Below are 26862 nucleotides of genomic sequence, written 5' to 3'. Positions count from 1 at the left end.
AAATATAAAACCCCCTGTGTCTCTACATAAACTGACTAAACTCACCTGTGAGTAAATATCCAGAAGACTTACCAAAATTTTATCTTGTTTCGACCTCACAGATGCTCCAAACCACTGGTGGGACTTAAATTCCAATGGATCATCCTTGGCATAATCTCTATTGCCTAAAAAAGAATATTGTGAGTAGTAAGACCCAAAATATACTGTTCTTAATAAAACAGTTTATTTTTATCCAGCCAGGTTGAGAAATAGTACACCTTTGATTAATCAAATACTCCACTGGTTATTTTTCTCATATACATTTTATACACATTAGAGACTTTCAACTAATCAGAAACATAGAATACACGATAACCCAGAAGTGCCTCGGTATTATTATTAGTCCCATTAAGTATCATAATACACGATTGAAAAAGCAATTGTAAATAGTTTTCCAGTTGCTCAACTGTTAGATAATTAACCATTAAACAAATACATATGATCATCTATTCCCAGAAGTTCCTTCTGTGGGGCATAAAGATATTTATGAAAATTAAATGGTATGAAACACTTTTGTGTAAAATGCTATAAAAGACAAGACTGAGACCTGTGCCTGTGACATAACAATGTAAGAATTAGAATCCAGGAAACTTGATTTGGTTGGTAGAAAAAAGAGTTCAATATGGCACAATACAATCAAACACTTATTTTCATTACTTCAGTCCTCACTATTGAGAAAATTATTTCTGTACACTAAAACTCCAGTGTCAAAAACAAAATGATGCATTGGGATAGACCAAACATCACTATACTCTTAACAATACAAGTATACTTGCCTACAGCACACCTGGGATAGTACTCAAAAATGTCAATATCGTGGAAGACAAAATGAGTAGGAAACGCTTCTAGATTAAAAGAGACCACTAAGGCATGGCAACCAAATGTAAGATGTGATCTCTGATTGAATTTTATGTCCAAATAAGTTTTTTCAAAGTTACAAGGACTTTATTGGGATAAATGTGGAAATGTGAATTGTGAACTAGATAACAGTAATAATGTATAATTCAGCAACAATTACATTGTTACTATTAATATTACATTATTCATAATAATGATTCGTTTCTAATATGTGATGACTATATTGTAGTTACATAAGAAAATGTCCTAGTTTATAGGCGATACATGCTGAAGTATTTAGGGGTTAAGTGTAACAATGTCTGCAACAATGGGTGAAACTAGGTGAACAGTGTATTGTTCATTGTATTAATGAAATTCAAATTTTTACAGGTTTGAAAATTTTCAAAATAATATTTAAGACATAGTAATCAATAAGTACAAAATATATGTACAAGACCAATGGTACCTTCTCACCTTTTTAACACTTTATTGTATTTACTCTAACTATAAAAGTCTTATTCATTACAAAACAAACCAAAACATAAAACAAAGCCATATATAAAGATAAATGTAAATACCACAACCCCACTATAAAAAAATGACCACTGTTAACACATTACCATCTATCCTAAAGACTTGTTTCATGAATATATGCATGTTTTTATATGTAAAATAGATATTAAGTCAATATTTAAGATAACATTAAACTTATCATTATAACCCATAATAAGCCACTTATAAAGGCAGATCTATAATATCATTTTCATTGTTGTGTAGTATCCTATTGTATAGCCACAGAATACTTTATTTAATCAATCCCCTACATCTCCCTCAATTTCAAATTTAGGAATATTTCTATTTTTGGAGGGCAGTAGTGTGATCACAGCTCACTGCAGCCTCAACCTCCTACGCTCAAGCGATCCTCCCACTTCAGCCTCTAGAGAAGCTGGGTCTACAGATGCATGCCGCCATGCCTGGCTAATTTTTGTTCTTTCTGTAGAAACAGGGTTTCATCATGTTGTCCAGGCTAGTCTTGACCACCTGAGCTCAAGGTCAACCCGCCTGAGCCTCCCAAACTGCTGAGATTACAGGTGTGAGCCACCATGCCTGGCTGATACACTTATTTTTATGTGAAATAATACTTTTATCCCTCATCCCCAGTCTCTGAAACAAGTCATGCTTATTCCCACCTGCAGGCATTTAGGTCTGAGGTCCTCTTGCCTAGAAACTTTATTCCCTACACTCTGGATGCAAATCCTAACTGAAAATTTAGGTGTGTTTCTCTATTCATTATGCTAACCCATGATGAAATGGTAGTCTGCCTCTTATGGAAACATTTATTTAACACAAGAGATAATCATAGGAGCAAGCAATTATGGTAGAAAATAGTACAGGAACCCGTAGAGAGTTATAGGAAAGCGAGGGCACACAGTACAAGTGAGGAAATGTTTTCTGAGCCGAAAGAAAATCTTTTTTTTTCAAGATTATCCACAGAAGAGTGGATAATCTTGAATTTTTTAAGATAATTGTGAGTTGTTCACTGTAACTACAGAGAATGATCAGGAAGGCAGTGGTTATCAAGAGCCTTTTCTTCTTTTACTTTTTTTTTTGAGATAGAGTCTTGCTCTGTCACCCACGCTGGAGTATAGTGGTGCAATCTCAGCTCACTGCAACCTCCGCCTCCTGGGTACAAGCGATTCTCCTGCCTCAGCCTGCTGAGTAGCTGGGATTACAGGCGCCCGCCACCACGCCCAGCTAATTTTTTGTACTCTCAGTAGAGACAACGTTTCACCATGTCGGCCAGGCTGGTCTTCAACTCGTGACCTCAGGTGATCTGCCCACCTCAGTCTCCCAAAGTGCTGGAATTGCAGGCATGAGCCACCTTGCCTGGCCAAGAGCCTTTTTTTCTTAATCGATACATAATAATTTTACATATTCAAGGGGTACAAAGTGATGTTTCAATACATATAATCTATACTTATCAGGTCAGTGTTATCAGCAAGTTCATCATCTTGAATATTTAGTACTTTTTTGTGTTGGGAACATTCGATTCCTTCCTTCTACCTATTTGAAATTAGATAATACATTATTTTTAACTATAATAATCCTACAGTGGTAGAAAACACTAGAACTTACTCCTCCTATCCAGTTGTAATTTTGCCGCCATTCTCCCTACCTTTCCCAGCCTCTAGTATCTTCTACATTTTACTTCTATGACATCAACTTTTTCTTAGCTTCCACCGATGAGTGAAAACACACAGTGTTTAATTTTCTGTTCCTGGCTTATTTCACTTAACATAATACCCTCCCGTTTCATGCATGTTGCCATAAATGACAGGACTTCATTCTTTTCATGGCTGAACACACACACACACACACACACACACACACAACATTTTTCCACTGTATATACATATTCCTGAACACAGACAGGAATATATATACATTTTATATATATATATAAAATAATGTATACACACACACATATATATGTACACACCATGTTTTATCTATTCATCTGTTGTTAAACACCTGAACTGATTTCATATCTTGGTGATTGTGTACAGTGGTTCCAATAAACACGGGACACAGATGTCTGTTTGACATACTGATTTCCTTTCCTTTGGATAAATACCTAGTAGTGGGATTGCCAGATGATATGGTATTTCATTTGTAGTTTTAGAAGAACCTCCGTACTGTACTCCATAGTAGCTGTAGTAATTTACATTCCCACTTTTGTCAAGAGCGTTTATGCCATGCTAAGAATGGGCTTTATGGGATTTTTGAGTTGCCTTCTATGTTAAGTATTTTTTCTCAATTATTATATTCCTGAAAAGTGAAACTTATTCTTTATTAATGGTTATCCAATCTCTCCCTACCACTTTGAAAATTTACCTCCATGAATGTTTTTCTTAACAAATGTTACTTCTCTTTAAACTTGTATACGGTGGCACAAGATGCTGCTGGGCACTGTCAAGCAGCATAGGCCTGCATAGCTACCATGTTCTGTTTCCCATTTCTTTAAAAAAGTATCAAAAGCATCCCTTGCCATAACAGTTATGGATATCTGTCTTTGAGGACATCAGGGTTAGCTTAAGCTAGAAAATTCATGCAAAATCAGTACGAATTTGACATATCTTTTTGGAAACCAAAGTAGTCCAGTATAACTGGATATAATGCACTGGCATACATTGGCACCCAAAACTTAGTCCATGGTCTTCAAAAAGAAAAACATCATCCACTGCTTTCAATGCCTTCAGCTGCAACACAGTTACAACCTCATGTTACCATCTTTTTAAGAAGTTTGCTCATTAGGAAGTTTTTCTTTACTAATCAAAATTGTTTTTCTGGAGACCAAGTCTTAAAATCCTTGACTCAACATTACATAGAAGCTTCACCCAGAGGAAGTGTAAACAGAGTGGGTGAAGAGAAAGCAAAAGAAAGCCTGCTCTCCAGACAAACAGACAAGAAGTTCATTCATGACCTGGCTGAAACTGGCAGCTATCCTGAGGCACATGAGTGAAGTAAATATTCTGAATCACAGCCCTGAAGTCAGCATTTAGAATGATGTTGAACCTCCTCAGATGGCCTGGACTATGCTGACACACTTGAAAAGGAAACAGGACACAGACAACCACAGAAACTCAAAGGCTGGAAGAAATGCTTTCGCAGGCAACAGCCAAGAGTACCAAGATTTCTGTCCATAATCACAAAAGCCATTGGAAGATTAGCTCTGTTCACCCAGATAAATAAAAAAGAAAAAAGAGTATCTCACACAATAAAATAATTTTATTTAATTATCTAAATAAATAAAAGTATTTAAATAAATCTTAAATATCATTTATTTAATAATCTTTAAATCTCTCTAATAAAGTTCAGAAGAAATTGCTCTGTATTATGTAAATTAACATACAGCTCTGTCCTACCACTTTCAAAAATACAGAGGAAAATTTTGCTAGAGAAACTTGAAATTAATAAGCAAGTAAATCACTAGAGACTGGAAAATTTCATGTCTGTTTTGCCAGGTTTTCAAACTTGTCATTTGCATTTTATCAAACTCCCATGACTGCATGCTTGAGGACAGAAGCAAATGAGAAAAGCAGATTGCCGTAGCTTTTGACTCTACTCCTTATTAGCAGCCAACTCTTTTCCCTGGTGTTTCCAAAGGCACTGTCAACACATTCGGCATTCGACTTGCTGGACAATTATGGGCAGTGCTTATTTTTAAGATACAATTACCTTCTTACCCTAAGCAAAATGTTTTGTTTCTTCTTTTCATACCAAAAGAACATCCCTTGGAACAAGATTATGTCACCTTTTTGTGAAAAGGCCAAAGTGAACAAGAATGCTAAAGCATTAGAAAAGCAAGAGAGTAAACTTCCATTTTGAAGCTAAATGCGGTTTTAGTCACTTGGCTCCTATTCATTACTATGACTTGTATGAATAATGAAATAATTCAGGTCCTTAACTTACTTTTTGCTAAAACAAATGAACAAAAAAAGTAAAAAGAAAAAAAAGGCTATTAAAACAATACCACCCTGCATTCATAGACAATTCACAGACTTTCTTAAGCAGCTTTTTACTTTAAACATCACTTGCTTAGTTGTACTTCCTGTAACAAATTTGCTAGGAAAAAAATCTCCCAATAAAGCATGCTTATTTATTATGTAAAAATGGACAGGTTAGTGGAAATCTCTTTGATTATCCATTTATTTATTTAAATAAATGATAAATCATGGGTACCTCCTATGTCTCTATGCTAGTAATATAGCATTAAATGAGACAGATAAGTCTTTGCTTTTGAAGGAGAAAAGCAATACATAATTATATAAAATATTTTCAGAGAGCCATAAGTACCATAAGAGAAATTTGAGAGAAAATGATTTGGAGGTCAGACAACTACTGTTATCATGCATTTATTTGTAACTCAATGCTATTTTGAAACAATGTATTCCATTGATTCAGAGCTGCAAATATTCAGATACTAGCATGCCTAAAATCTGAATGTGTACAATAGTCAATGGTGATGTATTTATAATGGTGACACTTTTAGTATTTTTAGTAGTACATAAATAGTACATCAAAGGCACCTTTACATTCACAGTCAACTGATTTTTGACAAAGATGCCAATGCCAAGCAAATTCAGTGGCAAAGAAATAGTCTTTTCAACAAATGGTGCTGGGACAACTAGATACCCATATACAAAAAAATTAATTTGGAACCATACCTCAAACCGTACCAGAAAATTAACTCAACACAGATCACAGGCATTTTTAAATGTAAGAGCTAAAACTATATAACTCTTAAAATAAAACAAGGAAATAAATCTTCATGAACTCGGGTTAGGCAATGATTTAGAAAACCAACCGCATAGTGATAAAACAGTAGATATATCAGCCAATTAAAATTAAAAATTTTTGTGCTTCAAAAACACCATTTAAAAAGTAAAAAGACAACTCTCAAAATTGGGGAAATTACTTGCTTATCAAATACTGGATTAAAAAAATTGTATCCTAAATAATATGAAAAAAAAAAAAACTCCTACAACTCAGTAAGACAAACAACCAAATTAAAACTAAGCAAAGAATTTGAATAGATGTTTCTCCAAAGAAGAAATAACAGCCAGTAAGCACAAGAAAAGATGTTCAACATTATTCATCATCAGGTAAATGCAAATCAAAACCACAATAAAATATGGCTTCACATTCATTAGGATGGTTATTATTTTGACAGAATATGAGTGTCCATACGGATATGGAGACACTGAAACCCTCATACATTTCTAATAGAAATGTAAAATGGTACAGCCACTTTTGAAAATAGTTTGACAATTTTTAAAAAAGGTAAATGTAGATTACCATATGACGCAGCAATTCCACTCCTAGACATCTATCCAAGAGAAAGGAAAACATATGTCCACACAAAGATTTGCACATGAATGTTCAGAGTAGCATTATTCATAATAGCCAAGAAGCAGAAAACACTCAAATGTGCATCTACTGGTGTAAACAAAATGTTTATTCATTCAGTTGAATACTGTTAGGCATAAAAACGGAATGTAGCACTGATACATGCTATAATATGAATATCTATGTATCACATAATTCCGTTTATATAAAATATTCAAAACCAAAATATGTAGACACAGAAAGTAAATTAATAGCTGCTTAGGGCAGGAGGTACAAATGGGGACAGACTGATGTTGGACACATTTCTTTTTAAGGTAATGGAGATGCTGTGGAATTAGGCTGTAGTTAATAGCTATAAAACTCTATAAATATAGTAAAAATTCATTGAATTAAACACTTAAAACACGTCAATGTTATGGTAAATTATATCTCAATAAAGCTGTTTTTAAAAATGACAAATTTGTCAGGAGAAAAAGTACCTGTGGCATTGAATAGAAATGTGTGTGTGTGTGTGTGTGTGTGTGTGCGTGCGCGCGCATGAAATGACTTTTTCAAAATTAATTAAAAATAGATGTGTCAGGAGAGTAATAGACCAAGAATAAAAATGAATAATATAATAGATCAAGAATGAAAATGGATAATAGAAAACAAAATTTAAAAACCCAGAAAGAGCTAATAAGCCTATGAAAAAAGACTCAAGCTTACCAGAAATAACAGAAATGAATATTAAAATAAGACATATGTTTCACCTGTCAGGCAAAGGAAGATAGTATTAAATTTGGTTCAAATATTGCTTGTGTCAGTATTGTCCTATTTGGCAAAGATGTATCAGAAATCCTGAAACACACACTGCTATGACTTCTACATTTATTTTTTAAAAATTAACTAAAAAAAATTTGGTAATACAAACTAAGACTAATAAGCACGTCAAAGGTTTGTTATAAAACAACAGAATGTCCAACAGAATAGGAGACAGAGTAAATAATAACTTTATGTATTTTGCATATTTACACACAGAAACACACACACACAGAATATACACAGGCCATAAGGCACATGCACAAATACACACACGAAAGTATATCCTATGGCCACTGGCTTCCTGAGTGGTGGGATTTAAGTAGGTCTGGTTTTCTCATATTTTCATCAATGGATATGCATTATTTATAAAATGTTTTAAAGGTTTTCAAAAAAAGTAGTGTGGATAAGTATCCTTCAATCCTCATATACAAAAGCTTAGTTTGACGCTCCTACATCCCCTCTTAATTAACTTTATGTTTACATTTTCATCTCACACATGTAAAGGAGTTTTAGTTCATAAAATTCAAGAAAAAATTTTAATTACACAAGCTCTTCTTTCTTTAAGCATTAACGTTCCTAGGAACCTCTTCCTTCTTTTTTTAAGCATTAACCTTCCTAGGAACCTCTATTCTATGTTATAGAATCAAACTATTAGAGTAGAATATTGCATAAAATAACTAATTAAAAAATAAAAATTCTAGATAACTACTGAAGACTAAAATGGTGGTTAATGATTTCGTTGATTTAGTAAGGAAATACAGTTTGTTAATTTATTTAAGAAACTCTGACAGACAATAGGTAGTGATAAGATATTAGAACAGTACTAATAATGAAAGGACAATTTGCTTTATAAACTTCCAAAGTGTCTTCAAATGTCTCTTGAAGCTTACCTGTACTGACTTAAAATGGCCAAGAGACCAAGGTCCCCAAATCCAAAGTGTTTGAAAAATAAATCATTTATATATACACAAAACTGAGTTCTGCAGCCATAATCCATGGACATGTCAAAGTGTTACTAATTTATACAAAACCATCCAGAAACATCTTTTACATAAAATAAGACACAGCTGTTTCCCAAACATAAACAAAAAGAGTCAGAAAAGCAGAACCAGAAGAAAACAGGAATGAAGCTCATTTCACTGGGATTGGTATTCATTGAGTTAGTCAGTTATTACTACCACAGCCAATAAAGAATCAAAATCTCCCTCTTCTTCCATGAGCAATTCCGACGGTCCTGCTGGAGTGCAGCACAAAGAATACAGGCCTTTTGAAAACACTCACTGCTTTATCAATGCTGGTTTGTTTCCTTCTAGTCATGAGAAGGAAATGATCCTGAAAGCATCTAACATTTTAAGACAAAAACGCTTTACTGGGAATTAAAAAAAAAAAAAAAAAAGCCAATCCTATGTTAAGTCCTAAAGAACGGGTTGAATCAGGTCAAAGTGAGCAGGGAAAGGAAGAGACTTTAAAAGAGCTTGTGAGTTTGGTTTCAGTAAAACGCTGAAAACATTAAAATACTGACTAACTGTATGACTGAGAGTCAATTAGTAATAAATGAATTCGACTACAAGATTTCTAAAGTGCTTACCAGCTCTCTGTGTAATTCTGTAACGGAATAACAGATTTTATCAGGAGAAATATTTTTATTTTTAAAAATTCCTTGGTATAAATTTGTTTTGTATTAACAAGGGAAGGGAAACTACTTTTCTTTTTAACTTTTTAGAGTACAGGACAGCTGCAACTGTAGAAATACCTAGACACAACTCTGGAAGACAGAAAATTCACCAATAGGAGGAAGTAAAACTTAAAGGAGGTTAGTTTAGGGTCTGCCTGAGTGTTTTAATTGCAACTAGATGGAAATTGTACTGCACAAGCTAGAAAACAGCTAAATGTTTTAAAAACCTAGTTATACCCAGAAAATATTCCACAGCATTTTTCTTGACCATAGAACTGGCATAGCCAAGGTTTACTCTCAACCTACGGCCAGGCCCTTCTAGGAACAAATGGCAAGCATTACAGCAAGCTGTTTTGGGCAGGAAAAATAGTAATCTGACCTATGCCCTTCGGTATGACAGAAATAGTTAGTGGTAGCTGACATCCATTCGCTGTATTTGGAATATAAAGGTAGGAGCTTCTCCTTTAAAAAAACAAACAAATAAAAAACAACAACCACCACAAAAAAAACATACTTAACAAATAGGTGGGTAAGCCTGCATTTCTAAGCAAAAAGACTTTCATACGGTGGTGAAACATGGCTTCTTTTCTCAAAGCACATTAGCAGTCTATCTTTTTGGGAGAAAAAAACACACACACACACACATTACTAAGAAACATGGCCAAGGATCAGTCTATCAGTAACATCTGCTTCCCTAGAAAAGGAAAACATGTTATAAGAGGATTTTCTCAAATGTCACAATAACAGAAGTTAAAATGCAAACCAAGCTATAATCAATTTAAGAAATATCCACAATTATCTTTATTTCTTTCCTTTTCCATACTTATTTAGTTCCCTACAGTTCTAGAATGGGCACAACACAAACAATCCTTTCTTCACCTGTATAATGCTTTCTTGTTTACAAAGTATTGAAAGTAATGACAAGAATGGCAATTACTTTTGCACCAACCTAATACCTTCATAGACATTGTTTTTTAAAAAAAAAAAAAAAAAAATCAGATATGGGGTCTCATTATGTTGCCCAGGCTGGTCTCAAACTCCTGGACTCAAGCAATCCTCCTGCCTCCGCCTCCCGAAGTGCTGGGATTACAGGCATGAGCCACCAGGCCACCATGCTTGACTAATATTATCTCATTTGATCTACATGGCAACCCTGAGAGGTAGGTATTATGCTTATTTGACAAATGAGGAAATTGCGGATGGTGCTTGCCCAGGGTCATAGTTAATAGGCATCAGAGTCTGAATCTGAGCCTACATCTTCTAAATCTAGTTTGAATTCTTTATAACCAAAGCTGCCAAGGGAAAAAGAACAAGAGAGACAGCAATGCCTACTTACATAAGCATGGTTCTTGTCTTAGCATAGCTTGCAGTATAACCAATATCAGTTGTGGCTTACAGCTGTAATCCTAGCACTTTGGGAGGCTGAGATGGGAGGATCGCTTGAGGCCAGGAGTTTGAGACCAGGCTGGTCTAACATAGGAAGACCCCATCTCTCTTTTTTAAAGAAAAAAGAAAACAAATAATTTAAAAAGAAAATACATAAAAGGGCACCATGGTAGGCAGAATAATATCTCTGAGATATTCAACTTCTAATTCCCAGAAACTGACACATAAATATGTGACCTTACAAGGCAAAAAGGACTTTGCAGAAATGATCAAATTAAGGACCTTGAAATAAGAAGTAAGTCTGGATTATCTGGGTGGACCCATTAAAATCACAAGGGTTGCGGGGGTGGGGGGCAGTAGGGTCAATGTTCAAGTAATACAGCATGAGAACGAACCCAGTAGCTATTGCTGGCTTTGAAGATAGGGGAAGGAACCACAAGACAAAGAATACGAATGGCTCTACCAGCTGGAAATGGAGAGGAAACAGTTTCTCACCTTGATTTAGCCCAGTGAATCCATTTTGGACATCTGACCTCCAGAACTAAAGATAACAAATTTGTTATCTTTGGTAACTTATGACAATAGCAACAGGAAACTAATGTGGCCATGAAGGCAAAACAGATAACAGACTACATGAACAGTCTAGGCTTGCTACATGAATAGTCTCAATATTGTTTTGCATAGCAATCTATTACAGTTTGGAATAACTTTACTACTGAAAATACATAGATCATTAATCCCTAAACTAAATCATGCAATTAATCTTTTCTTCAGTTCTGCTTTTCCACATCCACTTGTGAGTTTTCCACGTATCAATCATCTTAGACTAAAACAAAGAAATCATACCCCAAATAACTGTTTCATTTTCACGAATTCTATAACATATCAAAGTTCACATTATTCTTTCAATTTAGGGGGAAAAACCTATTCCGTCATTATGAAGACCCTATTTAAAAATCTATAAATTATGAAGAGTCACTGGATGAAAAGGTTTAAAAATCCAAGAGGGCAACTGCTTATTTCCAAAGCAAGTTGTAATATTTCAATCATTGCATAAACATATAAAATAAGAAAATTTTTAAAACATCTTAGTTGTGGCTTTGTTTATATATTCTATCAAGCAAATACGGCGGAAAAAGAAAAATAAAGATGACAAGCCAGAGTGAAGATCTTGAAAGAAAACTAACAGGGTAGCACATTTTGGAAATAAATTTTGCAAATCTAAATTTTGGACTAAGGTTTCCTTTAGCTCCTGAAGGCTCACTAAAGCACAGACATTATTCAAAAATCAAAGCAGCAAGTAACTTTTCCATCCTGGATTGCACCTTCTACTAAATTAAACTTCGTATCATGAAACCACATTTTTTAAAGTCATGTCTATAATATTTTGAATATATGTATATGATAATATTCATTATTTCATGTAACTTCTATCATTTTACCAAAAAAGTGACTAGGAAAATTAATAAAATGGGTACTGAACGTATTAGTTCATCTGCAGTGTTCATGTGAAATTTACAAGGAACCAGAAATTCAAGATGTCCCTATGGAGCTCTAGATCCTTCTATCTCTAATATAATACTCTATGTGCATTAAGATTTAAAGGTAAATTTATTTGGCTAGACCTTTAGAGTATATTTTTAAAAACTCATTTATATCTTTCCTCAGCTATTTCCAGTTTTATTCCTCATCATGCCCTCAACACCATAACCCCACCACCACACACATATAACCCTTATGCCCACATACATATACATACATGTAGGACACATGGAATTACTTGATTTTCAGTCACTAACTCCTTTTACTAAGCATACACATACTGTTTTCTCAAGCTGTAACCCTCTTTGACATCTAAGGAATTTCATCTCATTTTTCATTAGCTAGCTCAAATGTCACCAACTAATCTAGGAAGCCTTCTTCAAAGTCCCCAGGCAAAGTTAGATACTTTCCAGTTATGCCTCCTTTTTTTTGGTATGAATCTATTTGCATCTGCTGTTCAGAATTACAGTAAAATAACTTTTAGACTAGTCTCTCAAATATATTTTTGAAAGCCTCGCTCTTATCCCCAACTCAAACCACCAAAATCATGCTACAGGATAGGAAAGAAAGCACATCAAAAGTGTCCATCTGTCCAAAAGCTAAAAAAGTTGTGTTATAATACCTTAAAAGCAAAATCCAGATTTTCTTAATTAGTTACTAGTGCATGTCTTAATGCATGTGACAAGCAACTTTTAACAGTTAAATGACCTTTATCTAGTATATAAATAGATAATTATATACTATATAATATCCAGGGACCTCACAGGTAAACACAAAGTAAAATCAGTTCATGAATTACTAATTAGCCCAACAGATAAACAGGGTTATTTGCAAAGGATGTTTCTTTCCCATTACCGTTTTCCAGTCAAAAGGAGAAAAAGGCACCCTCTTAATCCTATACCTTTTAGTTCCCTCTACAGCTCATAATCTTCTTAATCTTCTTAGTTGTGAAAGATAAGACAGGCTTTCCAGGTCTTTCACAGATATGAGACTTGGACTCACCCAAACAGACACTACTATAAAAGTTTTAAAACTCTAGCAAATGATGCAAAGATGGTTAAGAAATTATTCTCATGGTGCTATTCCACATTCAGCAACAGCAGTTCCAGCAACAATAAAATCCACCAGTTGTTCTTTTGTTAGCTTCTCTTGGTTCCTGCCTATTTTTTCAGATAACTGTGAAGTTATCAATATCCTTCCAATAAATTCTTGTTCTGTTAAATTTAGCTAGAGTCTATTTCTATTACTTTTCATGAAGAGTCCAAAACTTGCATGCAACACACACACAGGCAACCCACCATAGGGAAATGGAATAAATGGTGAGTGGAAATAAATGTGTTCCCTGCCTTTAGATAGCTTATAGTCTACTCAGGGAAACAAACATACTATAACATCAGTAAGAAAAAAAAAATCAACAAAAAATTCAGCTTAATAAAGAAAGGAAACTGTACTCAGTGCACTGAGACTACCAATATGGCAGAACCTGACCTAAAAGGCAAATGGGAGAGGAAAGGACCATTTTACAAAATATTACTTAATGCCAAGCATTTAGAGTATCTCCAAGCACTTTACCGTAAAATTGTTTATTGTGATTCTAGAGCTAGCTGAGGTTTGTTCTTTTTTGTAGGAAGGAATATAGTTACTATTCTGTTTTTTCAAAGGACAAACAGACTATACAGCAACTAGCCTAGAATATTTCATATAGTTACAAACTTCAAATGTTGATGTAACAATCATCTGGGGCTTCTTAAGTCTCAATTAAACTTTCAGACTCAGAAAACTACCAAAGGCCATATGCAGCACCAGTCTATTTACAAGGATATAAGACAGAACCACAGCTTTCCAGCAGGACAGAACCAGACATACCTCTTTGGTGAGAATCCTTACATGAACTTTCCTATACAGCTGTCCACCCAGCTGTCCAGAGTACTTCCCTTTGCCCTGCCAGGTGACGGCTCAGATTTGAAGAAACAAAACCTGGTAGACACAGGAGTCATTCGGGCTTCAAATCCTCTTGTCCCCACAGAAATGACATCTTTTGCAACAACTCTATAGCCATAGCTTCCACAGTCGCCACAAAACACATGCCAGTTTTAAATCACTATACTCAAGGAACCCCGAAGCTATGATACCCCTATCAGGTACTTAGTCTATTTATACTTTCTCCCAATCCAAATGCAACTTAACATCTGGGGCCATTTTTAGCATAAGCAATGATACCTAGTCATTTAGTCACTCAGATACTCAGTAAGTCAGACTAGAAACTTAAAGGAAGACCAAACTGGCATGCAGAATAGAAAGTGGTTTTAATAACCATTTTCCAGCAGCTGATTATTGATAATATTCCATTTTAATATCCCTATATGTGTTATTCAGTTTAGTTTCCATGATGCTATGGTAACAAGCATCCCCCAAATCTCAAGTAGTTAAAAATAACAATAGGTTTTTTTTGTACACACACATATGAGTAAGAGTCTAATCTTTATGTCTTCCTTACTACAGGCCTCAGGTTGACAGAAGTTCTACCATTTAAACTATCACTACTCACTATGCCATCTGGGAAGGGGCAGAATAATGCCCCAGCTCTTAAACCCTGCCACCCAGAAATGACACAATTCTGCTCATGTTTTATGGGCCAGAAAAAGTCACATGGGCATACTAAAGTTCTTCCCAGAAGTTTAAAAAAATGTGAATAACGACAAAGTGTTGTAATGTCTCCCACATCATACAATTACAGCTAATTTTCTTGAGACTATTTCATAAAGTAAATTATTTCCCAAATATTAAAAACATGAGGACAGGGCACTTTTAAGCATTAAAATCTGTTCTGGGCTCAGAAACACAAGAAAGTAAATAAACTAACCAATTTATACTCTTCATGATCACCCCTGGAATGTATTATACAACAGAGAATGGCAGGTAATTTTCCCAAGGTAATATTAGAAAAAAATGACAGAGGCTAGATTTGAGCCCATGTCTGTTTAACTACAAGGCCTATTCCTTTTCATGACACCATGAGGTATAACAAATAATGGAGAGATGAAAAAGAGTCAAAGAGGAAAGCCCACAATAGTATCAAGAAGTTTAGGAGGGATAAAAGAATGTGATCATGTCAAGCAGACAAAGAGCAGAAACTTTAAGGAGGGAATGGCCAATGGGGTGATTGTAAAAGAGCAGTCCAAAGAGATGAGGGACCATAACCATCCACTGAAGCCAGCAAATAGGCTGCTGCTAACAATCGCAGCTAGAATCACTGCTGGGTTGGGTCGGTGCCACAACCCAACAGTGATTCTATTGGGTTGAAGCATGGAAAGTGATGAAGACACAATATGTATTCAAAAATCATGGATGTAAAGGAAAGAAAAGAGAAAGATATGACTAAGAAAAGATACATCTCCAAGGGAAAACAGTTTTTGATTAGTTTTTCAGGTAAAAACACTTTAAAGATACTTCAAAATTGGGGAAGAAAGGAAAAGGGAGAATGCAGCAGGGATACAGAAGCAAATGAAGGAATAGGGAGGGTCTCTAAGAAGGCAAAAGGGAGGAATAGCAACTTGAAACAGCTCATGTTTACTGAGCCATTTCAGTATGCCAATCCCTGTCCTAAGCACTTAAAAAGTCTTCACTTATATGTAAATTAACTCATTTGGTGTAATCCACACCTATGGAGCAGGTTGATGAGAATACTCTACTAGGGAGAAGAGGGTAACCTAATAGTAACCTGTATAACATCAACAGCTGGTAACTGGCAGAACCAGAGTTTGAGCCCCAGGGAGGTTGCCTTCAGAAACCCCACATATCTGCTCAGCCTCTGTCTCCCTTGAATAATAAAAAAGAGAAAAGACATTTGTATTGTAGAGATGCTTATATGTTTGGTCTAGGATGGGATGAAGAGTACTTGGGAGAGAGACATAAAGAAAGTTTAGCAGGATGCTATAAGCTATAAGCATTTCTTCCTTGAAACTCAATACAATATGGTTTAATGTGGCTGTTTTAGATATACATTTTCTTGACTGGGTTATTTAAATCTATGTTGTCCTCTTACATTCAAATAAACACTATTTGAATAAAAATACTAACGTAAAAAAATTAAGTCTTAATTTCTTTTCCACTGGGGAGGTCTCAGAAGTTATACAAAAGGATTACAAAAATATCATAAACAGGGACAAAAGATATACATATACATAAGAATATATGTATTATACATATAAATATATTTTTTATATGTATGTACATCTATGACAACTAAAGGACTTTATTTATTTCCTTACTATACAAAAACTTCTTATCGTACATTCATCTCTTCAATTTATTGGGCACTAACTTGTGCCGGGCACCAGACAATGTTCTAGGCCCTGGAGTTTCAGCAATGAACAAAGATAAAAAACTGTCCTCATGGAACTTACATTCTAATTGAGGGAAAGAGACAGTCACTAAAAATAAATAAATAACATATAACAATGTAAGCACTACTGGGAAACATAGAGAAGAGGATGGAAGTAGAAGGTGAGAAGGGGGAGTTGCAATTTTAAGTAAGAAGGTCAGGGCATCACTGAGAAGATCATATTTGAGCCATTCTCAAAATGATGATGAAGCAGATACTCAGTGAACATTTAGGGAAAGAATGTCCCGGCAGGAAACACAGCCCAGGTAAGGGTGAGGTGGGAAAGTGTCTACTGTTTATGAGGCACAGAACAGCACAGAGAATCAAAGGGAGGAAGCGGAGTGAGCTCATTGTTTTAATCCCCTGGTCATTTGGGGCTGGCTCTTGCCCTCTGAAAAAAGCCATAGCTCCTGTCACGTGGCTCTCTATACCTAGTATTCTGTTTTCAGATTCTGGTAACCACTGCCTTCAGGCCTAGAGGCCACATTTTAACTAGTGCTGATATACAATCAATCCCCAGGTACCTGCACAGTCCTCTGTAAATAGTCAAATTACCCCAATTTAAATGTGCCATCTCGTTGCTGGCAGTGCCTTAATTAAAAAATCTAGGACAATAGTCCAGATGGGAGACAATGGAGCTTGGACCAGGATATTAGCAGTGGACTGATGAGAAACAGTTACATTTTGACCTACTGAAAGATGCAATGTCAAACATGGCTCCAGATTCTGGACTAAACACTGAAAGGATGGAGTGCCATAAACTGAGATTCATTTATTGAAATCACAAATTAATAGAAAATATGTACAAATATACTAAAAGTAGCTCACAGGAAAAGGGATACTGAAGGCTTACCAACAAATATGAAGACATTCAGTCTTACTAGTAATTAAAGAAATGCAAATTACCATAACAGATACTATTTCCTCCTACAAAACTGACAAAGATTTAAAAATACGGTAATAAATGAGGTTGCCATGGGTTTCAAAACATAACTGGAGGGGTGTAAACTTCTGTGAGGGAAAGTTTATAATACCTAACAAAACTTTAAATATACATATCCAAAGATCTCCTTTATCATACAGATATATTCACATATTTGTACAAATACTTGTGTATAACATTTTCACTACAGCAGTGTTCATAATAAAAGACTGGAAATAATCGAAGTATCCACTAGTAGAACATATAATTTAAGCAAACAAGGTACACATATACAATATAATAGTATCAGTGATTTACAAAATATGAGGTAAATTCATATACCGATAAGGAAAGATCTACAAGAGATTTCTACTGTTAGAACAGTGCGGGGAGGCATCAGATTTTTGAGTTGCCTTTCCTTCAAGGATGCATACATATATAGACATAAGAAAATTCTAGAAGGATAAATGAAATTGTTAAGAGTGATTGCCTCAGGCTGAGCACAGTAGGCCACACCTGTAGTCTCAGCATTTCGGGAGGCTGAGGGGGGCAGACTGCTTGAGCCCAGATGTTTTGAGACCAGCCTGGGCAATATGGCAAAACCCCATCTCTTTAAAAAAAATATACATAAAAACTAGCCGGGCTGGTGGCACACCTCTGTAGTCCCAACTCCTTTTGGGGCTGAGGTGGGAAGATCACTTGAGCCTGGGAGGCGGAGGCTGCAATGAGCCATGATCACACCACTGCACTCCAGCCCAAGTGACAGAGCGAGACTCTATCTCAAAAAAAAACAAAAAAACAAAAAAGTGATTGTCTCTGAGAAGACTGATGTGAGTGAATGTTTCATTGTACATGCTTTGAGACTGTTTAAAATTTGTTTTACCATGTGCACATATTATTTTCAATAAACAAAAAATTATCTGAAGCAATAAATTATCCTGCAATACACAAAAACCTATGGTGTTAAGTATAGAAACATCTGAACAGTTCAACCTATCAAAATCTAAACTGTGGTTTCGTTTTATTAGTTCTCATATTTTGTTAGACAATAAATGCCCTAAAACCATCATATTCTGAGTCACAGGTATTTCTCCATTTATGGTAAAATTGAGCCTTTTTACAAACTCTTGGAGTTTTCCAAGTATTAGCCATATATGGAAAAATACAACAGAGTTTAATGTAGATAATTTTAAATGGAAAAAAAAAAAACCCAAAAACATGTGCATGTGATCTGGTTCCCATTAACAGCTGGCTTAATGACTAACAATCATTTTGGCACTGATCACAATGTCAAATGGAACAGTCCACATCATGATTCCTGTTTCACTGACATATTTCCCAGAATCAATATATTTTAGTACTGGCAGGAAATAACAATATGGAAAAAGGGATTAATTTTGTGTAGGTTTATCTTAAAGCACTCTGTCAAAGCCAGCAAATCAGAATCAATAAAAAATTTTGTAAGACTATTATGCTAGAAGAATGTCACACTATTTCCTTAATGATTATCTAAGATTTCACAAATATAAATAAATATACCAATATAAATGTGTACAGAATTCTGCATATTTCATTTCACTGGTAAAAATGTAAAACTTATTTCTCATCTTCCGCATGCTATTTTTCTCCTTGCTCCCACAATCCTGACACTGAAATTTGTCCCTAAGATAAAATTCTCCTGTTATCAGAACCATAACATATAATTTTCCCAACAAAGCCTTGATAAGTGTTGTTTACGGCACCTAAGTCTACTTGAATGCAAAAGATTCCTCAACTGCTTTTTTTTTTTTTCTTGAGATGGAGTCTCCCTCTGTCGTCCAGGCTGGAGTGCAGTGGCGTGATCTCAGCTCACTGTAACTTCCACCTCCCAGGTTCAAGAGATTCTCTTACCTCAGCCTCCTGAGTAGCTGGGATTACAGACGTGCACCACACCCAGCTAATTTTTGTATTTTTAGTAGAGACAGGGTTTCAACATGTTGCTGAGGCTGGTCTGGAACTCCTGACCTTGTGATCCCCCCGCCTCAGCCTCCCGAAGTGCTGGGATTACAGGCGTGAGCCACCACGCCTGGCCTCCTCAACTGCTTTTTATAGCACAGCCCAAGGCTTGGATATATTCATGATCTGAGATTTGGTCTTCTATAATAATCACTGAATCATGCTTCACTTTGGTTGACAGAGAAGCAGCAAAAAAGTCTTTCTGTGCCTATGAGCTCCCGATTCTCAGAAAAAGTAAAAAAAATCTTAATAGATTCATCCCAAATTTCTGTGGGTTGATACTATCAGTTTATGGCAGAAGACATCTGAACCAAAGGAAATACAATGTAATTTTAATACTTTCATCTACCAAAAAAATTGTAGGAAAAAATCATGTAATAAATCGTTTGTCTTTACATAATTTTCCCTGTGGGTCTGAGGTGCGTATAGATATTATTGTATTAAATGGCTACATTTAAACCAATTGCTAGAAAAAAATCAAATGAAATCAATGAAAAGAAAATTGTGCATCAATATTTACCTGTTGCATCAAATTCAATTGGCTGGCACCGGCGGGTAGAAGACCAGTCACATTTGAGGACTTGCCCTCCTTCCACAATCCCAGGCTGGGTCGTGTTTGCTTTGGGAGCTCCCACGAGAAGAAACATGCGGCTAAAATACAAAAGGGGTAGACAAAAGTTTAAATGAAATAAAGCGTGAACAATATCTTCTGATTTATGAGGAGCAACCATTCTCTTACCAACAAATCTTTTTTAAAACCATTTGCTGGCCGGGCGCGGTGGCTCAAGCCTGTAATCCCAGCACTTTGGGAGGCCGAGACGGTCAGATCACGAGGTCAGGAGATCGAGACCATCCTGGCTAACACGGTGAAACCCCGTCTCTACTAAAAAATACAAAAAACTAGCCGGGTGAGGTGGCGGGCGCCTGTAGTCCCAGCTACTCAGGAGGCTGAGGCAGGAGAATGGCGTCAACCCAGGAGGCGGAGCTTGCAGTGAGCTGAGATCCCGCCACTGCACTCCAGCCTGGGCGACAGAGCCAGACTCCATCTCAAAAAAAAAAAAAAAAAACCAAAAAAAAAACCATTTGCTATTCACGGAGAGCATAATCTCCATTATTCATTTGGTATTCTCTTGCATGCATACATAATTTGATATCGTTTATTTTCCTAATAACTTTATAAGGCAAGTTCAGGGTTACATTCATTTAGGAATTTATGCAGGTCAATCATACACTTTAAATATGTACAGTTTATTGTATGTCAAATATCTCAGTAAAGCTGTTAAAAATGTATGCTCCCTACAGGCAGGAAAGTTTTGTTTTGGTGTTCTGGTGTGTGCATGTGTGTGTGTGTGTGCGCGTGAGCGTGTGAGAATTGCTATGCATTTTCTATATCCTGAATGTTGAGCAAAAAATATATAGTCTAAATAAATTATTCCTAAGTATAATTATAAATATTATTTTTCCATTTAGAAAAAATTATCTTGCATTAAAAATACTGCTGTAATTTTTATTTTATTCTACTTTTTTTTTTTTTTTTTAAGAGACAAGGTCTTGCTCTGTCACCTAGGCTGGAGTGCAATGGCACAATCATAACTCAGCTCAACTCCAACCTCCAACTCCTGGTTCAAGCAATCCTGCTGCCTCAGCCTCCTGAGTAGGTAGAACTACAGGCATATGCCACCATGCTCAGCTAATTTTTTAAAACATTTTTTGTAGGGGTGGGGTCTCACTACATTGCCGAGGCTTAATTTTTTTAATAGCTAACTATTTAATTTAAAAATTTCTTATCGCAAGATTAATCAAATCAATTCTTGGTCAAAGATTAGGACCACTATTCAATTTCTTTGTCATTAAGGTAAAATAAACCAAAGACACAATAATCAGGAGTAAAATTTTTAATTCTAAAGAGATCTTTTCTTTTGTTGTTTTCTATTCCTTCATAAAACACATGAATTGAGTGTTTCTTCTACATAAAGCAAGGTCCCGAGCACTAGAGATACCAGATGAATAAAACAACCTTGGTTCCTGGTTTTGTTTTTTTTTTTATTTTTATTTTTTCATTTGTTTGTTTTTTTGAGACAGTCTTGCTCTTTTCACCCACGCTAGAATGCAATGGCATGATCTTGGCTCACTGTATCCTCCGCCTCCCTGGTTCAAGTGACTCTCCTGCCTCAGTCTCCTGAGTAGCTGGGATTACAGGCACCCACCACCACGCCTGCCTAATTTTTATATTTTTAGTAGAGACGGGGTTTCACCATATTGTGGTCAGGCTGGTCTCGAACTCCTGACCTCTGCCTGCCTTGGCCTCCCAAAGAGCTGGGATTACAGGCGTGAGCCACTGTGCTCAGCTGGTTCCTGCTCTTAATGGAGGAATTATCTTAAATTCTCTTAGAGGCAAAGGCAAGAAACTGCCAACAAATTACTATTACAAGTCCTACCACGTAAGCAAAAAATTAGCTGAGAGAGATTTTTGGGAATAGGGAGGGGGGATCTTCTTTAGACAGAGCAGTTATCTCCAAGGATGAGAGGGGAAAGATTTTCTCTAGGTAAAGGGAAGTCTCTCTAAGGAAATCGTCTTTAAAGAATGGGGAAGAAAGTCCTCTTTTAGATAAAGTAGACTGAGAAGTTATTTCTAAGGAACTCACCACAACATTAAGATGCACAGGATCAGAAGGAGGGTGCCTAGGAGCATTTGTGTATTGAGGATGGAGGGGAGTGGGGAGTGGGGATGAGGGAAGTGGAATGAAAAGATGGAGGGAATACGCAAGGCAGAAGTAGAAAGACCCGGGCAAGAAAGAACCTTCAGGAGCTACGAAGAAATGTATGGCTGAAGGAGAGGGCAAGCCAGGAGTGGCACAAGATAAGGTCAAGGAACCTGGCAATAGCTAAGTCAAACAGGGCCTTTTGGCCATGGTTAAACTTTGTTTTATCCAAGGTTCATTTGAAGACATCGAGTTTTTTAAGGAGAAGAATGAAATCATCTACTAAAGAAAACTAAATTTTATGCCTTATGGGGAAAGCATTAAGGGAGAGGGAGAAAAAAATGGAACAAGGAAAGCAAAGGGCTGACCACAACTCAGGGAGCAGATGAGCGTGATCTGCAGTAGGAGGGTGGGTGGAGAGACAGATGACAGATGGAAAAAAACATCTGGAGTAGAACAGCAATAGCTGGAGGCCTGAATATGAGAGAAAAGACATTTAAGAATGCCACCTAGGTTTCCTTCTTGCGTGCATTGGTGGGAGAAAAGCCTAGAGAGCAGAGAAGCAGAAGGCAGATTAAGTACTTACAGGAGTTCAAGACTAGCCTAGGCAACATAGTAAGACCCTCATCTCTACAAAGAATAAAATAATTCACTGGGTGTGGTGGCATGCACCTGTGGTCCCAACTTTGGGGGTGGAGCTGGGGTCCTGAGACAGGAGGACGGCTTGAGTCCCCGACATTGAGGCTGAAGTGAGCTGTGATTACAAGTGCTAGAAAGTAAGCAAACAGCCTGGGTGAAACGGCGAGTCCCTGTCTCAAGAAATAAAATAAAATAAGTATTTACAGAAAAACCATGAATTCTATTATCAATATGTTTGTTTGAGATATCTGTGAGTTATCCAATTGTAGTCTGAAACCCTGTCTGACAGTATGCTGTATCAGAACACAGATGGGGGAATTCAGCCAGGTAAAACAGACAAAAACAATCCTAAAATGCTATCACCATAACAATTTTATTTCATTAAATACTAAGTCACTTAAATTATCCTGGCAAAGGAAACATTTACAATTGCTTTTCACCTTTTTGTGAAATTAGAACGAATGTACATCTTAAATATGGAATGCATTCATTTGAACTCTTAAAATCAATTTGTTATTCTGGATAGTAGCTGCCAAATCTCATCTACACTAGACAAAAGCTGGCTGTACAAATTGCAGGGTTACAAAGAATCCCGTTTTCTGACACTTATCTTAAAAATCCACAAATTCAAAATAAAGATGTAACTCCCAACCAAACCACGCCCTGTTTAATAGAGCTTCATGCAGTCATATTTGGCATCAGTAAAAGACCAATGTTGGCTCTCTCCTATCACAGCAAAATGATTCCGGGTAGAAAATGAACTTAGTTTTCATTCAGCAAAAATCTTTTATAAGAAAAAAAGTGGTTGGGCACAGTGGCTCACGCCTGTAATCCCAACACTTTGGGCGGCTGAGGCAGGCGGATCACTTGAGGTCAGGAGTTCGAGACCAACATGGCAAAACCCCATCTCTACTAAAAATTTAAAAAAATTAGCCAGGCATGGTGGCATGAGCCTGTAATCCCAGCTACTAAGGAGGCTGAGGCAGGAGAATCGCTTGAACCCAGGAGGTGGAAGTTGCAGTGAGCCAAGATGGCACCACTGCAGTCCAGCAGCCTGGGCAACAGAGGAAAACTCTGTCTCAAAAAGAAAAAAAAAAAAAAAAAAAAAAAAAGGCTACAAGTAAGAGAGTCCCTACCTCCCATAACTAAGAGAGCAGCTCGTCATCAAAACCCCATTGGTTCTTTATCTAGAGCAGAGCTGGCTAACACAGTGAAACTTTGTGTGTGTGTGTGTGTGTGTGTGTGTGTGTGTGTGTGTGTGTGTGTGTGTAAACTATAATATGTAAATTTATTACATACACAATTTTTTAACAGGTTTAAAATTTGACCCCAAAATCACACAACTACCCCTTTTCATCAGAATTAAATGATTTTTGAGTGCATACTAGAGCAAAAGAACAGTTCAGATAAGTTTGCTTTTCAGGGTCAATATCTTGAATAGTGCTTGCTTGGGTCATTGCCACAGTAGTCCTAAGGAGAGTAACATAAGCACAGGTATGTACACGTTCTTAAGTGTTGTGGATAATACCAGGTTCTAGGTCAGGCCAGGAAAACTGGTTCTCAGGCTTTGCCTGGAAACCTACAAGCAAAAATCACTTCTGGATTGTCTTCAAATAGTACCTTACAGCAGTGGTTCCCAACTTTTTCTTCCCCAGACATAGAGGGGGATGCTTTCAGGATAAAACTGTCCAACTCAGGTCATCAGGCATTAGATTCTCATAAGAAGCATGTAACCTAGATCCCTTGCATGCACACTTCACAACAGGGTTCACACAATAGTGTTTGCTCCTATGAGAATCTAAGGCCACCGCTGATCTGACAGGAGGCAGAGCTCAGGTGGTAATGCTCACTTTCCTGCTGTGCAGCATGGTCCCTAACAGGCTGTAGGCCAGTACTCGTCCATGGCCCGAGGGCTGGGGATCCCTGTCTTACAATATCTTTTATAATTTTTTGGTCAAAACTATTCTGCCTATCTTATGATAAATTGCCTCTTTGAATGCAGGGTACTCTAATTCATCTTTTGAGCCTGCCACATAAGAACTCAAGAAAAGTTTAAATGGACAGCGGTGTAGCAAAGTCAATTCAATAGCTATGTCTCAATCTTAAAGTAGCCATATATAAATAAGTCATTTCCACTATGTCTGAACCCCTCAAAAATGCAGAAAGCATCTTCTATTAAACATCCAATTATTTAAATTACCCTTAAAACAATTTCCTTATGTAACATCTCTACTTAATTTTGGGTTTCAGATACTTTCTTTACTTGGCACTATAAGACAGAGAGAGTTGGAAAGTTATTAGAAGGCCTTCAACAAAGACAGAGAAAAAGAGCCCGGTAGGAGAGTTCTCTGAATGAAAACAGCACTCTACTGGCAGCACATAGTTTGAGTTCCTTGGATAAGACCAGGAACAAGCCTGTTGCTTTTCATCAGGCTATTTGCACATTTTAGGCACGAAATGATGGTACTCAGGTGTACAAATATGGATGTTCATTAAGTTTTCCTAAGCATACCTTCATGTGCAGACTTGCACACTGGTGAAATGCCACAGAAATGGCAGAATAATATAAAAGGAATGTGTCAATATTTACATGCTAAATTTGTGAGGGAAAAAAGCAGAGGAATGAAGTTTTTCATCCAAAATGCCATCTCGATATGAAACTTATCATTAAGATATTTACGTTTTTTAAAGAGAACAATGAAGAGATGGAGAAAGCAAAATTATCTTAGACATATGTTAAAGTCTTACGAGGAAGTTGCATAGTGAAAAACAAATATTTGCATAGAAAACTGGATTCAAGGTGATAAAATATGCTATATAAAAAAACTAAGGAATAAAAAGCAACACAGGCCAAGCACGGTAGCTCACACCTGTAATCCTAGTACTTTGGGAGGCCCAGTCAGGCGGATCACTTGAGGTCAGGAGTTCAAAACCAGCCTGGCCAACATGGTGAAACTCCATCTCTAACAAAAATACAAAAATTAGCCAGAAATTGCTTGAATCCAGGAGGCAGAGGTTGCAGCAAGCCAAGATTGTGCCACTGCACTCCAGCCTGGGCAACAGAGTGAGACTCCACCTCAAAAAAAAAAGGAACACACGCTACAAAAAACAAAGTTAATAAAATACTCTATAAAAATAATTGTTACTTGAATTTCATCTAAGAATGACTAATGAATGTGTAAAACAGCTTAATTAGGGTAAGAAAACTGACAGACCAGAAAAAAAAAAAAGTTTGTGATCTAAGCAGCACTATCTAATGGAAACAGTTTGGAATTAAAATTTACAGACACTGCAAATCAACTGAAGGAGTAACTTTGAATCTCTGTTCCCTTTTCTATTGAATGGAGACAACAATGCCCACTATAATTACTTTAAAAACAAATTTTCTGAAGGTGATAATAAATAAATGCAAACTTAGAAAATCTGAAATACCAGGAAAATACAAGAGGATGGTATTTAATTATCATCTTGGTCCTGAAAACAATTGATGTCATTAATAAGTTATTCCCTAAAAGAGTAGAAAATGTAAAACTTAAATTCTGTCTTTAAAAGGGCTTTTCTTTCCTCAGTTTTTTCAAAGGGCCATTAATGGTCAAGTGATTAACTCAAAGGAAGGAGAAAAAGAGAAAGAAGGGTAGAAAAATTGGCTTAAACATTTCTTATCAATAGTGGAGAGGTGGGGAGAATACACAGGGTGAGGCAAGGTTGACAAGAGTTTTCACTGATGAGCAGTGTAAATCTGAAGCTGAGTGACTTAATTTCTTATGCCTGCAACTCTCTCCTGATAGACTCCATTTCCCTCCAAAAAGCGTGTCCAAGAACATCATCAGAATCCCCATCCTCTACATTTTTTTTAATGACTGGAAACATTGCCATTAAATAACTCTCTGGGACTTCAAAATTAAGGTTTACATCCACGCCAAGAAGTGCTAAAATATAAAGGATTGAGTTTGGGAGGGGGACAGAAAGATGGATGGAAAGGAGGAAAAGAGATAGAGGAAAAGAAAAAGAAAAGAAGGACAAGAGATAG

The 26862-nt window shown here is 36.4% G+C and overlaps 1 protein-coding gene across 3 annotated transcripts in view; it reads right to left on the bottom strand.

Moving 5' to 3' along the window:
- Nucleotides 1-26862, bottom strand: part of ITGAV (integrin subunit alpha V) — a 91320-nt gene that overhangs the window by 59057 nt on the left and 5401 nt on the right. For all 3 annotated transcript variants that reach the window (XM_005573672.4, XM_065525744.1, XM_074009565.1), the window contains exons 2-3: nt 20012-20142; nt 73-164 (exon numbers count right to left, since the gene is read on the bottom strand). In XM_005573672.4, coding sequence (XP_005573729.1) covers nt 73-164; nt 20012-20142 — 223 coding nt within the window. The remainder of the gene's footprint in view (nt 1-72; nt 165-20011; nt 20143-26862) is intronic.

The sequence above is a fragment of the Macaca fascicularis genome, chromosome 12, assembly GCF_037993035.2.
Source record: "Macaca fascicularis isolate 582-1 chromosome 12, T2T-MFA8v1.1".
Taxonomy (NCBI): Eukaryota; Metazoa; Chordata; class Mammalia; order Primates; family Cercopithecidae; genus Macaca; species Macaca fascicularis.
Note: the sequence above shows the minus strand (reverse complement) of the source record. Positions and strands in the feature narration are given on the sequence as shown.